At 41.7% G+C, this 26356-nt stretch overlaps 2 protein-coding genes across 2 annotated transcripts; one reads left to right on the forward strand and one right to left on the reverse strand.

Moving 5' to 3' along the window:
* Positions 1-8024: 8024 nt before the first annotated feature.
* On the forward strand, positions 8025-13792 carry TRAPPC2L (trafficking protein particle complex subunit 2L). Its single transcript, XM_075189038.1, has 5 exons — positions 8025-8109; positions 9068-9240; positions 10300-10387; positions 10748-10827; positions 13270-13792. Exons 1-5 carry the CDS (start codon positions 8077-8079, stop codon positions 13313-13315), a joined length of 420 nt encoding a protein of 139 aa, XP_075045139.1. The 5' UTR covers positions 8025-8076; the 3' UTR covers positions 13316-13792.
* A 3098-nt stretch (positions 13793-16890) lies between these two features.
* On the reverse strand, positions 16891-24553 carry PABPN1L (PABPN1 like, cytoplasmic). Its single transcript, XM_075187643.1, has 8 exons — positions 24388-24553; positions 23758-23906; positions 21628-21718; positions 21236-21303; positions 20507-20613; positions 19138-19225; positions 18111-18235; positions 16891-17201 (listed from the first exon to the last, which is right to left on the reverse strand). The coding sequence occupies exons 1-8, from the start codon at positions 24398-24400 to the stop codon at positions 17162-17164; spliced, it is 681 nt and encodes a 226-aa protein (XP_075043744.1). The 5' UTR covers positions 24401-24553; the 3' UTR covers positions 16891-17161.
* Positions 24554-26356: the final 1803 nt, after the last annotated feature.

The following is a 26356-nucleotide window of genomic DNA, read 5'->3' on the forward strand; positions in this document are numbered from 1 at the left end:
TGCTCGGGTCACATGACACACAGAGGACAACTTTCCGACCAATCAGAAGTCATACCTGACACAAACACGTGACCGCCGGTGTACGGGCTTCAGTGAGAGGAGCAATATGGATGTCTAGGAAGTTGGCAGCTGACCTTTCAATTACCATGAATATGCAATATAGTAAAAACGTTAATTGCATGGTAATCATGAGTTATAGTGATTAAAATAAACAGTTTGTTGTTAATACTGCTGCGTGTTTATACACTACACATTGCAATTAGGTAATGCAGCATGTATGTACAGAGAGCATGGCAGGCATGCATGATTTAAATGTATTATTTTACCAAGGGACACATGAGTTATACAGGCTCCATGCCTGCACTGTAATATGTAAACATTGGGGCTGTCTCTGGTAATGAGGGACATTAACCAGTGAGATCACTGGACCTAAATTTTCATCTTTGTGGCCTGTGATATATCTTCCCTTCATTGGCTGCTAGAACGATCTGTGTGGCCCATAAATTGCATATAGCTGTTTATATCCTAATTACGGGTTTATTTATTAAGACTGCTCCGATATGAAGATTTTCAATCACTGCTTACCACAGTAATGTAATTAAAAAAAAAATGTAAAATAAAAAGTAGATAAACTTTATTAGAACAAAAAAAAAGAAACATTTATTAATAACCATTTTTTACATTGCTGCCCCCTGGTTAATGCCATCATGAGTGCTTGTACCTCCGTTGTCCATGATCAATAGCCTTCAACTTGCTTGCTAAAGGCTGCAGCCAGCAATGGTCATGAACAGGACGGGGCTTTGAGAAATAGGCAGAAGCCCTAAATCCTGTGAAAACTCCCATTTTCCTCCAAATAAATTAATAATAACAGATAAAATATTTGTGTCAAAATTGTGTGTACATGTCCGTACTGTACTTAGTCTGTGCTTGCCTGCCCCCATTCCACCACTCCAGGCATACAGGGGGACGCAAGTAAACAATATTCAAAAATATATGCACAGCTGTATGCGTAAGGATTTTTAGTGCGTAAGTTTAAGATATTAGCGTACACCCAAGACTAAAAGACGAACTAGAGGTTCCTACTCAGAACGGAGCTGGGATGTTGAAGAGAACTGAGACCTACAGAGGGATTAAAACAGTGAAAAACTTAAAAAAAAGGACAAATGAAAACTTTTTCATCAACTGCTACAATATTTTATTCCATACAGTAGGTCCCTCTAGAGGGCAGAAGGGTTAATGGTGCTGATTCTCTAACACAGGTGCAAGTTTTAACCCCTCTACTGCCAGAAAGGGATATGAGACCTTTTAATGAAAGTGGGTAGAGTATATGATCTTAGTTCTGGAAATGGTGCTGTGTTCAGGATGTGTGTATTGGTTGCTGTGGAAATATTTTACAGAGTGATGCCCCCCCCCCCTCCCCTCCTCTGAGACCTGCTTGTACAGTCCCCTGGGGCTCCGAGCACAGGTGTGCAGTGCACTCGCTTCATTTACTTGATTTGCCCCTTTGGTGATTTGCTGAAGCTTCCGGTGACGGGAGCAGCTGTGTTTTCAAGACACCAAGGTCACATTCCTGATGCCGGTGAGACCTGTGGGACCCCGGGGCCTGGTTACATGTCATTTACCGAGGACTGTGTGTATAGGGATAGAGAAAACAGAGCATACATTCACCCATCTGTCTCTCTCCAAACCAGACTCTAGATACCTTTATCTATAGTACTGACACTTTGCAGCGTAATGGGCCACCTGCCTGACTAACAGAATAAAAATTAAAATGGAGGGCACAGTATATCAAGATAAAGACCGGCAAAATCAAAATGCATCACATTAAAATGATGAGAGACCCCCAACAACCTCCAGCTCTGCGCATAACTCCAGTCCTTTTGTGCCATTCCACACAGCAAAGGAACGTCCCTTTCAATAGTCTCACTCTGCACAAACGTAAATCTACACGCGTGACCTCGCCAAGGAGGATTTCAGGCCAGGCTTTGGCTGTTTACACTTGGAAATGACGTAGCACCATCCTATGGGGGTGTTTTTGTCATCTGCACTTTGCAATAGATGATTGCAGAAGAAGCGCAGGGTTGCAATCCTTCCTGATGTCATTTAGCAGCCTGGTGGCTGACACTAGGAAGTATGGGCGGGAGAGGGGATTAAGTATTCTCCTTTTCCTGCCTCTACTCCACTCATGGTTCGAGTCATCTCTCTGCTAATACAGTATTTCCAAGATGAACGCAGCTTCCTGTATTCAATTAAGTTGGGATGGACCAGAGGTAGGGATAGCATTACAAGTGATCCTCGAGCTGCATAAGAAGACTGTGTGAGATAATAGACCGATAACGTACAAATTATCTTGCTTAGATCGATTATTATCATGAGCTGACACTCTAGTCCGTAAAAGTCTTGAAGACAGAAATGCAATTTTATGCCTTTTTTTTTCAAATATCTACCATAGCCATCATCAACCCTTAGGTAGGAACATTTATTGCAAGAATACAACGGAGACAGGTTGTAATGAAAAGAGTAAAAACGTCCCTTTAAAGTCCACCCTGTTATTAACTGCAACTTATTCCCCCTAAAATACTGCTCAGATTATCCTTATTTATGAGCTGTCTTTATCCTACATTTGAATGACATTTTAAAATGCGTGTCCTATATGACGGACACCTGGGAGGTGCAGAGGACCGTCCAACTGTATAGAAGGACTGATCTCTGACACCTATAAGGACTATTTAGTGAAATTGATTGGTTAGGATAACCAGAGACAGACAGGAATATCATGTGCATAAAATTTTGTTTTCTTGGGGGCTAGTTAGAAAGCTCCAAATGTTGGGGTTTTGTTGAACCCTGATAACCAGTGGATCTATTACTAGAGCAAAAAGGATCCAAGGACCACACATTCACAAGGACTGAGCTGGGACCGTGATTTCCTTTAGAAAGTCCACCAGATGCTAAGACATTGCTAAACTTTTTATAATACTAAGGCGGAAATTTGTCAGGACCAGGGGGTAAATGTATGAATCTCCGGATTCTTCATCTCCGGCGTGTTCAGCCTCTTCAGCTCTTAAATTTAAAGCGGCGCTGCATTGTAAAGGGAAACTTCCCTTTACAATGCAGCGCCGCTTTAAATTTAAGCGCTAAAGAGGCTGAACACGCCGGAGATGAAGAATCCGGAGATTCATACATTTACCCCCAGGTGTTGATGAGAACTTCAATAGCCGAATGGTAGGTACTGTCTCCTTCACAGACATTGAGGCGTTGAGAGACTCTATAGTACCTGGGAATAATTTGGGGAGGTTACACAAGTAGGTGTCCATTAAGTCAGCAGTAGTCTGTGAATCATCAGACAACTCTTTCTTGGATGTTATATTTTTTTAAATAAAAGTTATGGAACTTCCCAGTAACTTTCTTAGGATCATAGAACAAGTCACCCTGGAAGTCCCTTATCAATGAGATTACATTATGTGAGCGCCATTGTCTGAATATATTTGCTATAATGGGGTCTGTCTTGTCTCCCTTTTCGCATCATTCTTGTTGCAGCCATTTCAGAGATTTCAGTGTTCATTAAGATAGTATTGCAGTCAGTTGGTCCTTCAGGAGTCTTCCTTTAGTACTATAGTGCAAATCTAGGATTTATAGTGAGAGTTTAGCTGTTGAATTTGGCATTCCAGCTTGGAGATAGTCTTCCTTTCTTCCCTCCTCATGACGGATGCCAGCCTAATAAGCCACCCCAGAACGTGGTCTTATGAACCTCCAAATCGTGGAAGGAGAGATATCATTAGTTACATTTATTAGGTAATATTGTCTTAGCGCATCTACCACAACAGTGCAAGTAGATGGGTTAATTAGCAAAGTGTATTTAATCGATCAGCAGGTTCTTAGAGGGAAATTTACTATATCAGTTTAGAAGTGGCAATGGTCTGAATTCACACAAGGGGGTATATTTACTAAACTGCGGGTTTGAAAAAGTGGAGATGTTGCCTATAGCATCCAATCAGAATCTAGCTATCATTTTCTTGAATGTACTAAATAAATGACAGCTAGAATCTGATTGGTTGCTATAGGCAAAATCTCCACTTTTTCAAACCCACAGTTTAGTAAATCTAGCCCAATGAGCGTTTGATTCTTTGTCCTCCCTCATATGAGGCCACTATCCTGTCATTTTTCTGAATGGAAACACATTTCACTTTTGCTCATCCTACCTCCAAGAGCAGGTGTTTTTGCAAGGCATTTTTTCTTTCTGAAGACAGTAAATATAAAGAGTAGTCATTTAATTCCCTGAGCCAGCTGAGTCACATTCGTCTCCCGTTACTTCCCAAACATGGGACAACTACCATTCCTCAACACCCTCTTTCCACATATTGGTGAACAAGCAAAGGGTCACATTATATTAAGTGGGATTATAACTTGGTGTTGGACCCGAAGTTAGACAAATTGAACCCTCCAAGAGTTACGATAGGGGAGGCCCCAGTGAGAACTACCAAAACGTCTGCCTCTCTGCTCACAAAACACTCGCTTGTTGATTATTGGCGACGAGAAGTTATCCCCTTTACTCAGCTCCTCATGAAGCGTACTCTCGTAATGACTTTTTATTCACGGAATCCTCTTTCTCTTGAGAGTCTTGTTATGGACAGAACACATGACAAATATAAGGAAATAACATGCTACACAGCAATGATCGAAACTGCTGGAACATACGTTTTACCATTCTGTATTTGCTGTCAGAAGTAGCGACCTCCGTTTGTACATAGAATGGTTCTCTCCGAACAATACATCTTTAGTGAGTGTTGTTAGTTCATAAATACATCAAGGAAGCATGTTGCTATTGGAGAGATATATTCACCTTTCTACTGGAAGACTCCTTAGGGTCTATACATCATGATCACTCACTGCAAACTGGCCACAAGGGGAATACTATTTGGGATTCTGCCATTCTCCCAACATTCCGCTAGTGCTGTGTGCTGTCTGCTACTTATCTGGCTTCTATCCAGCCTTGTCCTGACTGTAGCACACAGGTCAACGCAGACTCTTCATATCATGCGGGTACATGCACAGAATGCAGAAAGAATAGTGGCGGCATATGAACATTTTCTATAACAACATTTCTCTTCTCTGGGGTATAATAGGCTGAAAGGTCCTGAAGGTATACATTAGAACATTTGACTGAATAAAGATTTTCTCAGGAAGACCAAGAGATACATACAAGCAAAGACAGCACCTGCCTCGATCGTAACATTGTTGACATGTTTAAGAACTAGTGATACATACCAGTGAATAAAATAATATTCAAAATGCTACTGTACAAGATTTCTAAACATATATTAGGTTTGACTAAAAGAAAAATACTATTTTAAAAAATCCTTTACAAAATTAAAATGTATTTAACATAGCTAAACAATTTCAGCGATTGCTTAAAAATGTTTGTTTTTTTTGTGGTTTTATTTTAAATCTTTTCCATAGATGCATTAAGAGAACTGTTAGACTCTGCAGTCATTGATCAAGTATAGGTAAATTTAAAGACAAGAGTAAAAGCCTATTTTTTTATTTAATTTATGATCTATATGGGTTAGAAAGGAAATTCTGGAGTGTTCCCAGGCAAGTGCAAACATTTTTATATTGCTTGTAAAGAGGTATTATTATGAGGGTGTATTAAAAGGAAAGGGGACAGGTTTTGATCGGGTGCACAATGAGTTAATCATCATCATCATCATCACCATTTATTTATATAGCGCCACTGATTCCGCAGCGCTGTACAGAGAACTCACTCGCATCAGTGAGTTAATGATTTTTTTTATAGAGGACAGAACATATTCAGCAGACATTTAGCTTAGATCTAGTAGACTCATAGGCATGCTGCTTTCTTGTTTGTGACAACATGAACCTTTTTATGTGCCTGTTTAATATTAGCTTGTCAAGATGTCAGCAACTCAGGGGGGGGGGGGGCAAAATTTTGTGAATCAGAGACATACTCACCCATTGGCATCTAAAATGTTCATTCTCCTGTCATAGAGACAAAGGAGATGCCAGTATGTTTTTTAAATAAATCTAATGTTACATTTGTGACCCTCACAATACATTTATTTAAACGTCATTCGGGAGTCTACTTTAGATTTGACACATGGATTACGATTTACCAGTAGTTTTAGCCAGTGGAGGGTTAACGCTAGCTTGACTTACATGTTGTAGGTGAGCTTGAGCTAAAGTGTGGGTTCTAAGACTATTTTTATTCTCCTTTCACAAGATGTAGGAGAACGTTGAATTTTTTCAGCACTGTTAACACATCCTGTTTGAGAGCCCTGATTGGACAGTGACAGCCATCCAGTTGGTACTCATGACCGATGATGCGTCAGCAAGTTTAGAATTCTCATGCAGCAGAAGGATGACTCACTCTGACTAAAACAACATTAGCAACCTATAACACAAACCAATTTTATTTTCAGATTTTGCTTTAGTAGATCTTTGCTGGAGATGGAATGCTGTAAACTACATAGTTGAGAGGGTTAATTAAAAAGTAAGGATTTATTAAACAAGACTTTAGTTGAACAAAGATTTTTCTTTTACAAGGGTAGAATAATAAGGGAGTTATCTAACAAAGACAAAGTCAAACAGTAGTTTGATCTTGGTTCGCAAGAGATGTGTTATCTATACCCTCTGAAAATGGTTATTATTTTCCTTTTGTGACTTGACCTCATGCCTCATTTGTGTGTGGAGCACTTAAAGGTGCGCTTTGAGAAAACCCTGCATGCAAGTGGATCATTAATTTGCATACTTACACCATATTTGCCAACTGCCCCTACAACAGTCCCAGGTTTTCAAGATTTGTCCCTGGAAATGTTTTGCTCCTGGAAATCTCCCAATATTTCAGAATCGACCAACTGCACAATAAATTTCATATTTTTCTGTATATCGGATGCAATTGTTCTCCACTTGTTTTTATTAACTAATTTTGGTAAGAAAATATTTAGGGTAAAATTGAGTATTTAAAATAAAAAGTGCAAAAGACTGTGGAAAATCTTGGTGGATATTACTGCTCTCATTAATGATACTCTGCCCAAATTTCACGAGACGCGGACTCCCCAGTTCAGACTTCTTGGCTCCCCTGTTCCGGGACTACTGCAAATGCTGAGTCATTGCCCAGAACTCCCTTATTCCCCGCAGAGACTGTTCTTGCACACCTTTCTACCCTTCCCCCTCTCCTCTATCCCCCCTTTATCCTTTGACCCTCTATTACTCCATTGAAAATTCACTATCTTCTATCGAACACAAAGAATGGTGACCCCTCTCAACGGGTTATGCTCACTGATGCTATAATTTTGTTCTGTTCATTATTTTGTTATTGATGCTACCTACCACACTTTTGATTGTTCTTTGTTCTATAAAGGGCTGTTCTTGTACTGTATCACCCGCCTTTCTCTGTATTGCTAATTCTATGTACTAATGTTTTTTCTCAAATACAGTGCCAAAATAAAGAGGTTTTTTTTTTACTTTTTTTTAAAGTGCATTGAAATATGACCTGATGGAAACTGTAATTCTCCAAGGTCCACTGAGGCAGTATGATGTGTGCTTAATCTTTGACTCAGCAGTAATGTGTTTCTGTTAGCAGCTAAATGACACAGTCCATTAAATTCTGTCACTAATAGGGCAAGGAAATTATACAGGCATTGCACCACCTATCAACACTAATGCCCACACTTCATTATCCCTATGCTCCTATTTACAAATAATGTTATATGTGCTATTGAGCCATATAAATCGGAATGCAAAGTAATTACCCAATTTAAGACAGCAATATTATTAAAGAACCTGTGGCTCAGCCTTTGTGGGACTACAAGTATCAGGAATATCTGGTCCCTGTCAGCCACAACAAGTGGAGCCACCGGTTATCTAGACCAGAGCTGACTAGGATGATGCTGAGCGGATCAGATCCTGATGCTTAGAACCATCCGGCAGCCATGACAGCGGCTCCGTGATCATGTGATCGGGAGTGGTGTCAGGTGACCAGACTAACTGACCATTCACACAGCGGGAGTCACCGTGTCATGTGACCAGAACTCAACGTAATGCAGTTAGAGGACCAAGATGGCGGTGTGTGTGGCTGTCATTGCAAAGGAGGTGAGGTATAGAAACACGGCTGTGTGGCTGATATGTTATAGGATTACATTAATATGGCATTAAGGAGGAATTATAATTCAGTCCTGAATATATATTTATGTTTGAAGCTGTTTTTATAGATAAGGGAAAGGGTTATAAGACTCTGATGCTGGGACTTGTAGTTCCCCAACTAACTTGAGGCTTCACCATTCCCAGCATGCTCTGAAACAGAGCATGCTGGGACTTATAGTTCCACAGCAGTTGATGAGTCACCGCTTGATTGTCTATGGAGTATGTGATGGGGCGTTGAAAGACATTCCTTGTATTTTTGTAGCTGTCACACAGATCATGCTACCTGTCCCATAGGTACCCATGGTGATATCTGTCCATTAATTGTCTCATATTCTGCGGCACTGTGCAAGATTCAGTTTGTAGACAGCCTGATAATGCTTGAAAGAGAAAAAGTGTTAATTTCTGTAGTGCACTATATTAACTCATTGATCAGTTCTAGCTAAGTGGTAACGTCTCCCTCTGAAATACATCTATATCGAAGGGTATATATGACATTTTAAGGGAGATAACAGTAGAATTATCTTTAATTGAAAGTATCTGGTGTGGTAGTAATATGGTTTTCCTAGTCTGATAACGCTGCAACCTCCACTTTCAAGGTTTTAGACCCAACTGGACACTAGTTGCTGTGTTAATGGGCCCAAAAAGATTGCCAATCCCGAAAATAATCTTGAAGGGGATTATTCAGATGGAAAGATGGACAGCTGGTAAATTTGGTCTGATAACTATATACATATATATTCAAATGCGGTTATTGTCTGATCATGCTAACTGTTGCGAATTTATTGTCAAATGGGCCCTGAACGCTGCCAACTTGGACTATATTGCTATTCCTTGATGGTTTGTCGCTGGACATATATACCATTTCTAGATACTGTTACTACCTGTGTACTGTTGGTCTTTGTTGCAGAATTATCCCCTATACATTCGCAGCATCCCCACTGAGAACCAGTTGAAGTTTCATTACACTGTCCACACCTCTCTGGATGTGGTGGATGAGAAGATCTCGGCTATGGGGAAGGCGCTAGTGGATCAGAGAGAACTTTACTTGGGACTGTTGTATCCCACAGAGGACTACAAAGTGTATCCTGTATTTGTATCTTAGTTTGTCAGTGTGATTAATTCTGGCTGACTAAAATAAGGTAGGCTCAGGCACGATGAATGCAACACCACGTGACGACATCCGTGTAAAGAGGGACGTGAGTTATTGTGCTCCAGATGTGTACCGCATCTCTCATACAGCCTTCTGTTGGTGCATAGATACTAGATTAGATGTTGAGTGTGTAGTTGTACAAGTTCTTACTGAAGACCACACAGAGTGGGTTGATGAAGAAGAGGTGGTGTATGTAGACTTAAACATTTAATTAACTACAATATAATTTTAAAAATTAGGACCGCAGACTTTTCCTGTGTGACACTATATATGTTTTCTATAATCCTATTTGTATGTTGTGCATGAAAACCATTGAATGTAAACATGCTGTGTCCTTAAAAGTCAATATAAAGGGAAATAAAAAGGGTGATCATTTCCTTGTAATTGAAATGTCCACCCCGCACCCACAAACAACTTTCTCCCAGGCTTCCTTCTGGGATCTTCAGGCATTGTCACAGACCTGTAGACCTGCAGATCTTCATATCTTCAGGCATTGCCATAGACCTGCAGATCTTCATATCTTCAGGCATTGTCATAGACCTGCAGATCTTCATATCTTCAGGCATTCTCACAGACCTGCAGATCTTCATATCTTAATGCATTGTCACAGACCTGCAGATCTTCATATCTTCAGGCATTGTCATAGACCTGCAGATCTTCATATCTTCAGGCATTGTCATAGACCTGCAGATCTTCATATCTTCAGGCATTGTCATAGCCCTGCAGATCTTCATATCTTCAGGCATTGTCACAGACCTGCAGATCTTCATATCTTCAGGCATTGTCACAGACCTGCAGATCTTCATATCTTCAGGCATTGTCACAGACCTGCAGATCTTCATATCTTCAGGCATTGTCATAGACCTGCAGATCTTCAGTCATGTAGGTCCTGGTCTCAGACCTACGGAATTAGTCTGGTTCTGTTTTAAAGACTTTTGCGTATAACCCACTTTTTTTCTTAACAACAAAGTTCTTTAACTACCCTTCAGATACGGATATGTCACAAACTCCAAAGTCAAATTCGTCATGGTGGTGGATTCGTCAAACACGGCTCTTCGGGATAATGAGATCCGCAGTGTGAGTACAGGAACCAGTGTAAACTTTTAACTATGGTTTTGTCTAGGGATTGCGGTCTGCTTTTTAGTACATCTGTCCCCTGCATATTGGAAGCAGCCGTTTTGTAGACTGAGCCACTATTTAGGATAATGCAGTCTGTTCCCTGGGGACTAGTACCTAGTGGCTATTAGTCACACCTCATGGACATTAGTCATGAAGTGCCTGAGTGATGTCACTAGTTCCTAGTGGACTGATAGGCTGCGTTCTCATGAACATTGGTCAGGTGACACAATGGCTGCCTGTATTGTGAGTAGGTGACAGAACGCTGTATGACTGTTGTAATGTCCGTCTACACGAGTCTTTATTCTGCTTTTCCTTCAGATGTTCCGCAAGCTGCATAATTCCTATACAGATGTGATGTGTAACCCCTTCTATAATCCTGGGGACCCTATTCAATCCCGGTGAGTGTCCTAAATAAAATGGGTAACGCTTTCACCACTGCTGCTGATTTAGAGGGAAATGCTGCAATACTGTAGTATTAGGTAGAAATACTTCTTCATTCATTCTCCTGCTGTGTTCAGCTTAGCTTGTGTTTAAGAAAAATATCAAAATCTAGTTCTAAAACATGTGTAAAATGTAATAGAGTTTTGTCTTCCATGTACCACTAGAAGGCTACCAGATGATATCTCAATAATCTTAATTCAGGCCTGGACAAATGTCTCAGACATAGGACTTGGCAAAAAAAAATGAGCTTCAAGAGGGTTGACTATGTAAATGAATTGGTACAGTTATGCAAGTAGTGCATAACACATTTTATTCAGCAGTGTTCTACCCGTACCAGTGTCAACTATAGAATACTGTATTTGTACGGTAATCAGACACATTGGTCACCAGTTACACTAAAACGCTGTCTACTATTACTACAAGTGTGATCACACTGCTTAGAGAAAGTGTTCCTCATTACGGGGGAAGCACGATCCTTCTGATTGGTCACTTTCAAAGGGGGAAAGATTTCTAAACCTAAGATTGCAGAGTGTAAAAGTAGAAGGTCTGAGTGCACCATCTGTTTTCCTAGCAAAGAAATGTGAGTGTAGACTTGCCTTGTGTTGGAGTATTCCTTGGCTGTTTACTCTAAACTAGAGATGTTCACTGACCTCCGTGAACTGGTTTTGGATCTGGATTAGCTTCGTGTTTTGGTTTTAGCAAAACCGCCCTCGTGTGTTTTGGTTTTGTATTTTTTAGAAAAAAATCCTAAAATATGCTAAAATCACATAATTTGGCTCTTTTTTTTGTTCCTACATTATTATTAACCTCAATAACACTAATTTCAAGTCACTTGCAGCAAATTTTGACCACCTTACATTATTATTTTCATACACTTTGGGACAAATACTGCAGTGACCTGGCTGGATGGTAAGCGACAGAGCAATGACACAAACACACGGCAGTTCCTAGCATATCTAGGACACATTGGCACACAGCAGTGGCAGAAAAGAAAAATGGGGGTCTGCCCTCGCTCCCACCCACCTTTATTTTGGATCTTAAAAAGGAATCCAAAACTTGCGAGATCAGACGAAGTAACGATGACTTTTTGCTTCATTTTCAACTCCGAGGGTACGCGAAAGTACCGAGTCAGCTCGTCTTGGTACTCGGATCTCTTAGGTTCGGGTGTAATAAAAGGTTATCGGCGCTTCTCTAAAGTAAGAACTTCCTGCTGCTGAAAAGATATATTGTATACAAATTTCAAAGGGTAATTCAGCGCACGGAGGACTCAAAACAAACAATATGACACATAGAAAAATGTTATAGCTCTTTTGGAAAAAGTGGCAGAAAAAAGTTAGCGATCTTACCCTGCTCTTTCCCTATGAAGGTGCATGTCCTTCCCACGATGGTGTTGTAGCTATGGTTCTTTTATTGTAACGATGGTTCTTTAGTTGGAGATGTTTCCAAAAGGGTAGAAGGAGTTTGATGCAAATATTATCCGGCTATAAATTTGAACGGACGGCAGTTCAAATTTATAGCCGGATAATATCTGCATCAAACTCCTTCTACCCTTTTGGAAACATCTCCAACTAAAGAACCATCGTTACAATAAAAGAACCATCGCTACAACACCATCGTGGGAAGGACATGCACCTTCATAGGGTAAGATCGCTAACTTTTTTCTGCCACTTTTTCCAAAAGAGCTATAACATTTTTCTATGTGTCATATTGTAGGTTTGGGTGTGTTCGGTTCTCGAGGAACCGAGCTTGAGCATCTCTACTCTAAACCCTTGTTATACACACCACAGTTCATGTCTGTTGTGAACCAGAACATAGCAGAGTAGCAGCGACCAATCAGATCAGCAGCTACGGTCAGTCTGAGCACAGAGACCAATCAGAGCTTGGGAGATTACAGTCTACTTTAGGGGAAGGGAATCATAGGTGCCAGCAATGATATTTGTCCAGACCTGTCTTGTAAGATGAGACTTGTGGTCTGGCCCTGGAAAATGCCTTTCATGGGGGATTACGGCCATCCAGTGCAAAACATCCTCCCATCCATGGCAGCCATTGGCCCAGTGGCTTTATGAAAATAATGTGGGTGTTTCAGAAGGGTGACACCCCCAATCCTAAGAGTTATTTTGGTAGGAGGAGGATGCTACATTTAAATATTACATGTTACAGTAACATCACTTGTAATAGAGGCAACAGTAGATTTTATACATTAAAATTCATGCACTGTATAGCACACTGGTCATCTGACCTTGTATTACCTCATCACAAGTCCTCTCTCCCAGGAAGCATCACCATAAGGTTGGAAGAGCATAAGACACATCTAGGCATTGAGATATTGATATATATTCTCTTTGTGTGTGTATGAGATCGTTTTTCCTCAACTGATCTTCCCCATGTCTTTCTTTCAGGGCCTTTGATAACACGGTCACCTCTATGATGGTACCAGCGTGCTAATCTACATCTTGTGCTTATGTATATGTTTGTATAGTGTGTGTAGGACCTGTGGATGGAGGAAACTTGTACATAAATCATGAATAAAATAGGGAGTGAAGCCCCAGTCATTTGTTTTACTAATTAAGTCAATTTACGATCATTGATATTGATAGGCAATACTCAGAGGTCCCTTGTCCACACACAGTCTCACTTGGTATTGTAATGGCGCGCTCTCCTTTACCCAAAGGACTGACAGCTGTATAACAATCCTCTATCTGGAAGTCAACAAATGATCATGTCATATCCAAGACTCCGGCCATTTATTGAAACAGCCAAAACCATTGTGGTTCGTTGTTTGCGGCTACAAATTGGAATCATGACGGTAACTTCCACCTGTTCAAATGATTGGCAGACTTTGTACACCCTTTGGTGTTGTTCTGTGGCTTATACACTGTTACATTATGTAAAGGGGCAGTTATAATAAAGCACAGAGACAAATGTATGGTTTTGTTTTTTTCTGTTTAAAGTATATATAGAGGGTGGTCTAGGAATGTAACCAAATGTATTAAATAAAAGAAAACGCTAGAGATACTTCTTTTTAGGTGTCTGCGTTACAGTTCTTTGCATGAATGAGTACTATGTGTTTGCCACCAGTTTGTATAGGAAATAAAATGTAAGGTTAACGCATAGGAAAACCATTAACTTCACTGTGCTGAAGTTCAAATCCAGAATGTATCAGAGAGACTTTTACTATGTATCTGTGTTCAAGTTCATGCAGTGCTGATGTGGGTGGATACAAACTATAAACCTAATAACGGTACTGTCAGCTCTAGTGAACACTCCCGGGCAGTTGTTAGATTGCCCATGTGCACAGGGAGAGTCTGTGCGCAAGGAGAGGGTGTTCACCAAACGGATTACTGAATCTTAACTTTCAGCGCATGGCCGACGCGTTTCGTATGCACAACTGACCGCAGATGCTTTAGACGTGCCGGTGTGTACACAAAGCCCTAATGGGCCTGAAAAAGATTAGACACTTTTTGGGTCTAGTTTACCCTCAAAAAAAGACTCCAGTAAATATGCCCTTATACTGAGTCTTAGACATCTCACAATACATCAAGCTCTGCAGCATCTGTCCCAGGTTTACATCAGGCATACATACACACAACCAGGTCATAAGCTCGAGGAAAAGTTTAACGTTGCTTTTGATATCGAAAAACACATTCGCTATTAGCCTTGATTTAAAGGGACAAACCTACAATACAGCAGGTATAATCTCACAAATGAACATTTAAAAATGTATTTTTTTTTTATAAAATACACCCATGGAATCCTATAATCAATGCAGAAAGCACCTATCTGCTCCAGAGGTAGATTCGCAATAAGCAGCGGCTAGCTAGTGCTGGTGACTGTATGGAGAGGAAGCAGATGTAGAAGTTTTAGAGGGACATCCACCAGCCTTCAAAGCATAGAGTCCAATCAAATATAACCCTTATGGCTATTTAAACAAAAAAACATTTGATTTGGATTAAAGAAAGTCAGCATCCACATTAGGGGATGGTGGAGAAGGTAGATGCATTTAGAAAGCATCTACATTTTAAGCAAATTTACTATGCCCATAACTTTCGAGAGGGCAGACCTAGACAGGGCAACTGTCAGCATCAAACTAAGAGCCGTACATTTAGCCAGATCTCTATGAACCTTATCAACACTTCAGGGGGCAGCCACAGAATGCACATTCACTGGAATTGATGTGTAGGGTGAACAGAATCAATTTATTCCAATGTATGTGTAGCCTGGAAAACCTGGTGTAGCTATTGCTCAATTTCAGGACTGCAGAGCAGGAAAAGTCTACCACACAAGAAAACCATGTTCTCCGGCTTCTTGATCCTCATCTGAAGGATTTAGTATTGAGAACAACGCTACAAGCCCCAGCATGCTTTGCCACTAGACTGGTGATTTCTAGCAGGGCAGGCTGGGACTTGTAATCGCACAACAGGTGGAGAGAGTCACAGGTTGGTCACACCTGTTGTTGGGGCTTCAGTGCTACATTCATTTTGCGAACCCAACACTAATCACTAGCGCTTCATCTAGTGCTATGTTTCCCAAACTCAGACCTCAGGGAGCCCATACCGTGCAGGTTTTCCATATCTACCTGATGGAGCACAGGTGAAGCAATTACTGACCGACACATTGTAACAGATCCACAGGTGGTATAATTATTTCACTTGTGACCTGGAAAACCTGCACTGCTAGGGGGTCCTGAGGACTGGGTTTGTGAAACGCTGATCTAGCAAGACATGCTAGCGATTAGCTAACCATCACCAGAAGCTCCAATCAGTTTGGAGCATGGTTGTGCCTAGAAAGTCTTTAAAGGATTAAACTGGGAGGCCGTACCTTTATTGGGGTGATTACAGTCCTTTGCATAGATAAGGGAGACCCCTTTGTTTCAACACAAGGTGTCACAGATTACCTGTAGCGACCACAGCAGGGAGTCACTACCTACTAGAAGAACAGGGGCCGGCCGCTACTAGTTCATCCAATAAGAGTATCAATTTGGACAGGGCTAGTTATCAGCCACGCCACTGTGGCAACAAAAGAGATATAGAACTACTGACTGGTTATGACTGCTCCTGTTAGACCTGGTAACATGGATGCTTAAACTTTACTTCTTTGTGTGTCTGCAAAAAGCAGGATGACACTGGACATGTTCACTCCCCACTGAAATCTGCCAGATATGTATCTGGAGAGCAACTGATGGCATAGTGAAAGTGCTATCCTTTACCCAGATCTATACTTTGTAAGATATGAGTCTAAAAGGAGAAGCATATTTGTGAATCTTTTAAAACAATGAGGACCTTTGATATTAACAGTGGGTAAACCCCACTACCTAGGGCATGTATAGAATACATACAGGGATAACATTGCATATAGATTTCATCCGGATGACCATCCAAACAGTTTTTTTCCCTTTGTGTAAAGCCAAGATACATCAGGGGGGGTTTATGATGCCAAGTATTTAGGAGGTACACACTCTCCTTTGACAGTGTTAGTATCAGTACAGGAAATCATTCATTCAACAGAAACATTGGTCTGGAATCCTACAACGATAGATATTTAACAAAACTATTGCCAATGTCAGCAGAATCGAGGAATAACCCTTCCTTCCCAGATAGAATCTGTACATTACTGAATATTGAACCCTTCTCCCTATAAACAGCACAAGTAGTCCATTTATATCCCTTTTGAAAAATAGAATGTTTCCAACGGTCAAAAAGATGCAGAGTTCTGTCACATGACTTCTTTAGTGCTCAAAACTTGTATAGAGAGAGACTGGTCCTTGCCCTATAATCCTGGCACACACTGTAAATTATATGGATGATATTATATAAAAACAGAAGGATGTAGTGTACTTTTATACAAGTCACAGGAATCCAAGGAGGACTTCTAATATCTGTAATAACCTACAGTACCACTGCATTATTCCTTCTATAGATAGCCATCTTGAGAAATACTGAAGCAATGACATTGTAAATAATATCTGTATAAACAGAGTTCCAAAGGGGAAGAGGCTCAGTAGTAAAACAAAATCTCTACTATTTAAATCAAACTTATTTATTTTTCAAGAATATGAATAAACTTAATACAATAACTTGTTAGAAGCAGCGTTTGTCATCTGTATCTCCAGCCACCATAGAACATTCCTGTGCATCCAGCTCCATAGCACAACTAGATGGGTATTGCATAGGGGTACACTAAGGCGTTGGTACTAGGAAACTCAGGACATCGCCAAGCGTGCCACAGCAGACTCTAAAACTGCCACACCTATGGCAGGCATCATCGTAGATGTACAGGCCATAATACTTGGCATCAGTATGGATTATTCCACTGGCCTGTTCTTCCACGACCTCTAGGAAAAAAGCAGAATTGAGGTTAGAGATCTCCAGTATTTAAGGTTGCAGCCAAATGGTACAATCTCATTGCCAACTATAGTACCCTATGGAATGTAAATACACAGAAACTGTCTTCAGTAAAGTCAAGTTTTTATTAGAATCGTAAACCAAGGTAAAAGCAGCCTTTAGGCTGTTCTACTGGGAAAATTGCTGCAAATAAAATAACAATTTCATACTGCTATTACCCTGCAGTTGTCCCTACTGGAAATCATGCCAGTAAGTGGTCTGGAAGACATTACTGTCCTTGCTAGAAATATACATTTAAAAGTTATACATAGACCAGTGATGGCTAACCTGTGACACTCCAGGTGTTGTGAAACTACAAGTCCCAGCATGCTTTGGTAAAATATTGCAGCTTATTGCTGGAAGGGTATGCTGGGACTTGTAGTTTCACAACACCTGGAGTGTCACAGTTTAGCCAACACTGACAGACCGTAACAGCGCCAGCTGGTTTATCATGGCATGCACGTGGCGGGAACCTGCAACCAGATAGATACAGGTGAGGGACGTGGTCGTCACATCCCATGTTCAGGGGTTGGAAGGATGCCCCTTCCCCCCCCCCCCCCCCAACATTTTCCAGCCAGCCTCTGCCTACATTGAGGGTTGTACCCACTGCCAGCGCATGCATACAAACCTTTCAGAGACCAGGCTTCATCAGTACAGCTTACTATATCTCCCATGCCCTGGCTCTTGTCTATCTCAAGGAGGCCATTGCCAGGATCCTTCCCAAAATCTTCCTATAGGGCCCAGCGATGCAATGTTTTGTCCCTGGTTTGGAGATTTCTAAATATATTTTGGACATCCAAATCTAGAAATATGCCCAAGTTCATTGGCGACACCCATTTATGTAAATTAGCAATACTGACCTGTATGCACGAACCCTGGGCCTCTGTCCCCTCTGGAAGTTGCCTCTGGGCCCCCGTGGTCTTCCTCTGAACCCTCCCCTGTCGGTAGTGCTAATTCCCGGCATGTTTGTCCGCTTGGGTAGAACCTGCAGAGTGACAACATATGAACATATCAGGCATTGACATTAAACAAGGACCCACTGAGCCGTTCCTCCTATAATCACAGATGTGGTGAAAAGCCGGAGCCGTGTGCAGAGCGGAAGGGCCAACAATCAAATTTAATTTAATATATTTTAGGCATGCTGCTCCAAATACCAGCAGTTTATCCAGACAACCATTCCAGGTCATCGATCAGAGGTCTCGTACTAGGGGGCATATTTAATAAAGCACGATAGTGCTTTTAACGGGTAATTAGGGTCCCACAGTGTCCTCCGCAAATTTATTAAGGGTGTATCGCAGCAGATATCATGGATATCTGCTGCTTTGCACTCCTCTTCGTTTTTGGGAGCAGTTACCATTCAACAGAATGGTGACTGCTCCTGGCCGCAATCTAACAAGTCCCGAAAAAACATTTTTTTCGGGAACTTGTCATGTTAATGTACGCCAGCTGGAGCTGGCGTACATCATCCGAATTGAGGAAATCTAATGCTGTCAGCTCTGCTCCGGAGAGCAGAGCTGGACAGCGCATGTGTGGAGGGATCACATGATCCCTCCCTGTCACTCAGCGCTCTCTCTCTGCAACTATCTTTGCAGAGACAGAGAGGAGATCTGTGTGCGCATGTCCAGTTCTTGGAACTGGACATGCGCAATTGAAGAGTGAAGAGAAGACCCGAAGACAGCGCTTCCGAAGAGTGGGGTAAGTATGATTTTTTTTATCACTGACACAGCAGTTTTTCGGAACTGCTGTTTCTCTGCACGGCTGTACATAAATGTGAGAAGTAGTTCAATCCTTATCATTGCGATAAGGATTGAAAACTACTTTTCACTTCATGTGAATAATGATAAATGTGCCCCTAGGATACACAATATTTAACATCCGTAACCTCACCTTGATAGTTCGTCCTCGGAACACGCTCTCATCCATTAATATAGCGGCATCCACTGAGCTCCTTTCTGCAAACTCGATATATGCATATCTAGGATACCAGATGTCAGAGTTGTGTAATAAAATACAGTGCACACAGAATTCTTCAGCTGGTACCTTATAGTTTTGGTCCATTTACAATAAGTATTAAATTACAATACTTTTTTTTACTGACTGAAGTGGAAATAGGTCTTGTTACCTTAAACCCAATAGCGCCACCTAAACACAGCGTTCGTTTTCAGACGTGTCCACCTACCCAGACTCCCCCATCTAACTTGCATTATCTATTAAATATTTGCAGCTTGATGAATTACTCAGAGGTCTATGGGGACAGCGGTAAGTGCCTCTAATTAAGTGAATGCTAAAGAAATGTAGGATTTCTCCAGCGTTAACCCTTTGATAAATAAGAGTGGTGAAAGCCTTCTGCCAGCGTTTACATCGGCATTTTGACTCTTCACTCATTGTTAAATATACCCCTTAATGAGATACCAATATATATTGCATTAAGTTCCCACATGACCTCACGGAACAAGACGAAATGTATTCCTTTGTTCCAGAACCGTATACTTGGATGCCGATATAAGCGGTATATATTTGGCATTCCTCCATCTCGCCAAATCTGTAAATTTCATGTTTATCCCCATATGGCTTCATTAAATATGACGAAACACTGTTGTGATTTTATTTGAGAAGGTTGTGTCCAGGGCCGGATTTACCGCTAGGCAACCTAGGCACCTGCCTAGGGCCTGGCAGCTCTCGGGGGGCCCAGCTGGGGTGGGCAGGAGCAATTTGAAAAAATATAAAATAAATAAATTTCGGGCCCTCCCCCGACTCGCGGCACCCGACCCCCCCCTCCCGTGACTCGTGCGCGCGGGGGGGGGTCTCGGGTGCCGCGAGTCAGGGGGAGGGGCCACACAGGGCTAGTGTGGTGGTTGGTCTCCTGCTCTGTGTCACATGGGACGTGCACCACATGACAGGTGCCATCCCATGTGTGAAGGGGATGAAGACTCCACAGCTCCTAGATGGAAAAATGTAAGTTGGGGGAGGGTAGTATATTAATAGTGTGTGTATTATGTGTGTGTGAGGAGCCACTGCGTGCGTGTATTATGTGTGTGTGAGAGGCCACTGTGTGTGTAAAGGGGGGGGGGGGGGCCCAAACCGATATCTTGCCTAGGGCCCCATGAGGTGTAAATCCGGCTCTGGTTGTGTCATGGTGCTCCCGCCTTTTCAGGATGTTGGCTCTTAAGATATAAAAATCACACTGTCTGATGAACACACAAAAATAAGTATACAAAGCGAGAGCTCCGACCCAACTCTTTGCACTTCCTCTTACCCTTTGGGGTGTCCAGAGAACTTGTCACACAAGATGGTTATCCGGTTGATGGACCCACAGCTGCTGAAGTGAGATTCCAAATCCTGGGCTGTACCTCCATAATCCACCTATGGTATCAAAACATTGAAGGGGTTTTCCAATTCCCCTCCCCCAAAAGACAATTCTCACCAACGTTCCCATAGTCAAGAAGCATTCTTGTCCTGCAGGATGCAATACTTAGGTCTCCTTGAATACTATATAGGTCTTATATTATTGACTCTGCTTTCGAGTTGGGTCTCATACCCAGGTGGGACCCTTCGTACAGTTCTTCTGTCCCTAGAGAGCAATAGCACGGCAGGGAAGTGTGACAGAGTCCAGATATTGTCACCCTGGGGTAATGGGACACAGAGGGAGGGATATCACACCTCCATATTGGGCACCATGTGACAGGTCATCTTCCTACAGGTTGCCCTTAAAATACCATTACGTTGTATTATGGTCATGAGCAATTGTTTTCTCCTGACCAGAGTGGCAGCATCCTAAAGCTTTGTAGATCAGTAAATAATCTGTACAATGTCATACACTACAATACAGAATTAATTTAGGCATCTTCACTGTTAAGTGTAATTACTTTATAGGGTTCAAGCTAATGCATTAAACCAAGAAAGTGGAAAATAAAGACTTGCAAAAGTTGTAATCTGTAAAATAAGTCCAGAAACTAATTTTATACCCAGTTACCACAACACTTACGTTCCCCACATACACAGAGCGCTTGTCGGCCTCCCGCTTCTCTTCTGCACTCAGAGGACGAGCAGGACCTGAGAAATGGAGAGCGTATTGGCCTTGTGTAGGGAGCAGATGGGTGTATGTTTAATCCTGAACACTCCTTACATTAATTATACATAGAAATGGCCAAGTCTATTAAAAGGAGCATAAAAAAATAAAATGAATATAAAGCCATTACCAGGCTTCCCTAGTTTATCTCGATGGTAGGATACAGCCCTGAACACTGAAGTCTATAACTGGGGCACCAATTGTCAGTTCTACATTTTTTAGAATCAAAGCCTGAATGAATATATATTAAAGAAGGTCCCTATTTGTATTTTTATATATAAAAGGCCATTAATACAAGGTCCCCCTACCAGCCTTAGGGCTCTCATCTCCGGACAGTCCCTTTAGGCGCTCCGTCTCCTCTTCCATCTCTCGCACCCGAACCCTGATGGCTTTCAGCTCCTGGAGGATATAGAGTTGGGCCAGAGTCATACAATAGTTTGTGGGATCACTGAAGACTTGGGACATATACACCAGACTGTACAACATTTTACGATGGTTCCAGATAGACTTTGCTGCTAGGCTGGTGTGTCCAAGTACATCACAAGAGGCATTGTCTGTAGTGAGCCTGGTGCATTATAAGTGCCATGAGGATAGGTCTACGGAATCCACCAATAACGTGGACCAAGTACGGTCTCTGCATGAGGTATGTTGTGAGATTATATCTATATATCTATCATCACCATTTATATAGTGCCACTAATTCTGCAGCGTTGTACAGAGACCTCACTCACATCAGTCCCTGCCCCATTGGGGCTTACAGTACAAATTCCCTAACATACACACACAGACTAGGGTCAATTTGTTTGCAGCCAATTAACCTACCAGTATGTTTTTGGAGTGTGGGAGGAAACCGGAGCACCCGGAGGACACCCAGGCAAACACAGGGAGAACATACAAACTCCACACAGATAAGGCCATGGTCAGGAATTGAACTCATGACCCCAGTGCTGTGAGGCAGAAGTGCTAACCACTGAGCAGCCATGCATATACACACACACAGTAGTTGAAATATTCCATGATGAAAAAAAAACAAAAACACTGTGTTCAAAGATATTTGCCTAGGTGTGCCAGTTTGTACCCACATTTGCAGTACAAGCCACATGGTGCAGAGTCTATACCGGTTGGCCCAGGTAAAGAGCCAGTAGGAGATCCAGTACAGCGACGGTATTTTTCACAAACCGTGGAGAAGGCAGATCATAAGAAAACTATTCAGACTATCAATCCACCAAGAATATGGCTCAGTGAAGTCACTGGTAGATGGCTAGGCTGCATTCTGATGAATAATGGTCCAGTCCACACAATCTATTTTCAGCACATTGGGTAAGTGTTCTGAACATCATGGGACATTCTGTATTTCTGGTGACCAGTAATGAAGTCAGTTAATAGGACATCACAGAAACATGACAAGAGTGTGGGGAAATATACATATATATTTTTTTCAATTTGTAAAGGGCCCTGTCTAACCAGGCACAGGTAGAAGCCAGTATGGAAGACTTAGGACAAGCCATTACACATACTGTCGTCACGTGACCGCAGATTACACAGCTCGTTATCTAGTGCAGAAAGTGTCCTGGCAAATACATACCTGGGTTACTACAAATAGGTAAAATTGGGCCCTGGGGCTACCAGCACAACCAGATTTATAAGCCTCTGCCTCCCACAACACAAGAAATCAAATGGATTGTCAAAAACATGGCCCCAGTAGATATAAACAGAGCTAGAAGAGGCACATGTAAGTCAGAATCGCCCTGTGGGGGGAGTCATGAGTACTACGTCCATCACCGACATAGGCAAACTGAGGGGGGGGGGGGGTTCCTAGTGCCTGGAAGCCCCCCTCCAAGCCTGGGGCACTGTATAATTGAGGTGGCTGGACCCTGCACCTGCTTCACACAGCTCTGTTTGAAAAGGGAGAGCTGTGTGCACCTAACAGTAGTGCACGCAGCATTGCCCATGTATATTATGGGGTAGGAAGAGTTGGAGAGCAGCCAAGCACTGTCTAAAATTATAGCCACGCCCCCATGCAAGCTGGTCACACCCACTGGTGGCGTGGTGTGGAAACCCCCCCTCCACAAATCCTGCGTTTGCCCCTGACCGACAAATATAAACCACATAAACGAAAATCTGAAGATTACAGCAAAATACATTATATGTTAATGTGATCAGAACTCAGACTATGCTTCAATCTCCTACACTGTATACACCTGTCCTACATAACAACCAACCCTGAGAAAGAATACAGCTGCCAAAGAGCAAACAAGCCACTAAACTACCCATAACCTGGCTGCAGCCTCCATACACAGATCACCTGTGAGCACTAGGACAGAGGGAATCAATGCACAGGCTGTGATTTTTTGCTATGTAAAAAGTACATCAAGTATTAAGTTGACTTTTCAGCTCAAATAAACAAAAATAATAATTCTACTTCAGAGGTCACTTACTGGGTCATCCAAGTCACAGTCTTTGTCAGACTGGTCGTCCTCCCCAAGACCCGGTTCTGCTTCCGGATCCTTCTCAGACATAACCCGCTTGACGTGCCAATGTGGAGGCATCCGACCATGGTTACCCCACACTCTTCTGTAGCCCACACCTAAGGAATGGAGAACAGAACCCAGACATATTGCTTCTACTGAAGATATAAAGCAAGAGGCATTTCCAGGTGTCTTAAAGGGAACCCATCACCTACACACCATTTGTAAAGCCTGAACCAATATAGCCTTGAAAGATGCAGTTCACAAGAAACTACGGACATCATTAAGACACTTTCATTTTTAAATAACCCGCTCATTCTATATAGCAACAATTTCCATTTTTTTTTTGTAACAAATCTATATTCAAATATTGCAACAAACCCAAATGAAACTACAGCTGTGTTTAAGAATGATATGTTCACATATAATCTCCATGGAATATCTTCATTCAGCTTTCTAAATAATCTTTTAATTAGATTGCCATATTGAGCTATTTAAACAATTGTTTTGGTTCCAAATATACTGGACACAATTGAGAATTATTCTACTTTATGGTGGAGGGAAGGTAAAATCACTGTGAAAGAAGTAAACCCCAGTTACCTGCATGAATCATCCCTCTCACACCAGAGACGTCTGACTACACAGAGGAAATGTGCACAATGCAGACAGCTCCTCTCTTATTGCACAGACCTCTCTCTCACCCTTACAGACCCAAGAATGGTGCTGGATCTCTGCACAGAAACCCTGTGTTCTCCCTGACTGCAGTGCAGGGGTTAATATGGAGCACACACCTGTCACATGATGGTCTCTAATAAGGCAGGTGCAGTCCTGGAGGACAGTGCAATCAGCCACAGGTCTAACAGAGCATCTGTGCCAGACATTATATATATATATATATATATATATATATATATATATATATATATATATATATATATATATATATACACATTTGTTTATTTATATTATATTACAGTATTTGTAAACTTTTGCACAGACCCATAAAATGTTTTTGCTTCATTGATTAAAATCACTTTATTTATTTTATTTATTTATTTTAAATATAGGTACCATATTATATATGGATTTTTCAAGACAGCACTTAGAATAAGGCTATGCATGTATGTTTGTTGTCTTTTGTGTCTGCATTTTGGGCAATAGCCCTTAAAAAAGCAAAGTGGTTTTTGTTTTTTGTTTTTTTTGCCACAGTTTCTAGTATTTGTAACTTTGTAACATTTATGTTTGTTTTCAAGATTTTTTTTATTTTCTCAATTCTTTATTAAGAGTTTTTATTCGCGTTTTTGGACGTCTCTTAAACACTATGGTTTACCATGGACATCTCCAGATAAATTGCCTAATCTTCATGATCACATCATTGATGTCAGGCCTCCACTTATGTTTCCTATCTCCCTGGTATTCTACTGGCTGAAGAGGGTCACATGATCCAAGTTGGTACAAAATTTGAGACGATTTTGCAGGTTCAAGGACTTCAAACCATGATCATGATTGTTAGTCTGGTTTGATATAAATTTGACTTTTGCACCTCAATTCAATATTTAAATGTTGCTTGTTGAAGCCTAAATGGCTGCATGTTGTATTCTTTCTAATTCCAACAGCTAACGTTACTATGTTTGAGTTACCTGTTCACATGGAAAGCCGCTACAAATACATCCAATGAAGCCGTTTAAACCATTTGAACATAGTCGAACCTTGTTTGAATTTAGTTAGAATTGTATCATCTAAAGTTTGAGAACTTGTTGCCCATCTTCAAATCCAGAGCTGATTCCACGGCCCGGGTAGAGAACCACGATGAATGTAATATGATCATCTCTACAGAGGCAATAATATCCATTGCCCACAGTGGAAACTGATTTTTTTTCTCCAACCCCCCCCATAAACATATATTTATCACCAATATTTATACAAGGTTTTATTTGATTAAGGAGAGAAGTGGTTAATTAATTACTTTGGTCACTTTTGTTTTGTGTATAACTGACAGTAATATGCTTGGAAGCCTCTGTTTTCTTGGTGGGTAGTATTTCGCCCATTACACGTACAGTACCTATATAGCACCCTCTGACCAACCACCCGGCGGTAGCTCCCTCCATAGGCAAACCAAGGGGGGAGGGGGGGGGGGGGTTCCTAGTGCCTGGAAACCCCCCTCCAAGCCTGGTGCACTGTACAATTGTAAGTTTCACACAGCTCTGCTTGAAAAGGGAGAGCTGCGTGCACCTAACAGTAGTGCACGCAGCATTGCCCATGTATATTATGAGGATAGGAAGAGTTGGAGAGCAGCCAAGCACTGTCTAAAATTATAGCCACGCCCCCACGCACGCTGGTCACGCCCACTGGCAGCGTGGTGTGGAAACGCCCCTCTACAAATCCTGTGTTTGCCCCTGGCCCTCATGTCAGGCTTCTGTGGGTGAGCAGCGGACAGATGTCTCTACGCTTGCAGGTGTAATAACAGCAAATCACACGTAGGGCGGACACAGCGGGTGTAGCCCTGTACAGTTGCCAGTGCTGTGATAAATGGGGGCCAGGACATCTCTTTTAAAGGACATAAATGAGA

This window comes from Mixophyes fleayi, chromosome 10, assembly GCF_038048845.1.
Source record: "Mixophyes fleayi isolate aMixFle1 chromosome 10, aMixFle1.hap1, whole genome shotgun sequence".
Taxonomy (NCBI): Eukaryota; Metazoa; Chordata; class Amphibia; order Anura; family Limnodynastidae; genus Mixophyes; species Mixophyes fleayi.

Coding starts and splice junctions, on each gene's coding strand:
- TRAPPC2L (XM_075189038.1), top strand. CDS start 8,077: ATGGCGGTGTGTGTGGCTGTCATTGCAAAGGAG. Junction 8,110..9,067: donor TGGCTGTCATTGCAAAGGAG/GTGAGGTATAGA, acceptor TCTTTGTTGCAG/AATTATCCCCTATACATTCG. Junction 9,241..10,299: donor CCCACAGAGGACTACAAAGT/GTATCCTGTATT, acceptor ACTACCCTTCAG/ATACGGATATGTCACAAACT.
- PABPN1L (XM_075187643.1), bottom strand. Junction 20,614..21,235: donor GCTCTGTGTATGTGGGGAAC/GTAAGTGTTGTG, acceptor TTGATACCATAG/GTGGATTATGGAGGTACAGC. Junction 17,202..18,110: donor CCCAGGGTTCGTGCATACAG/GTCAGTATTGCT, acceptor CTTTTTTCCTAG/AGGTCGTGGAAGAACAGGCC.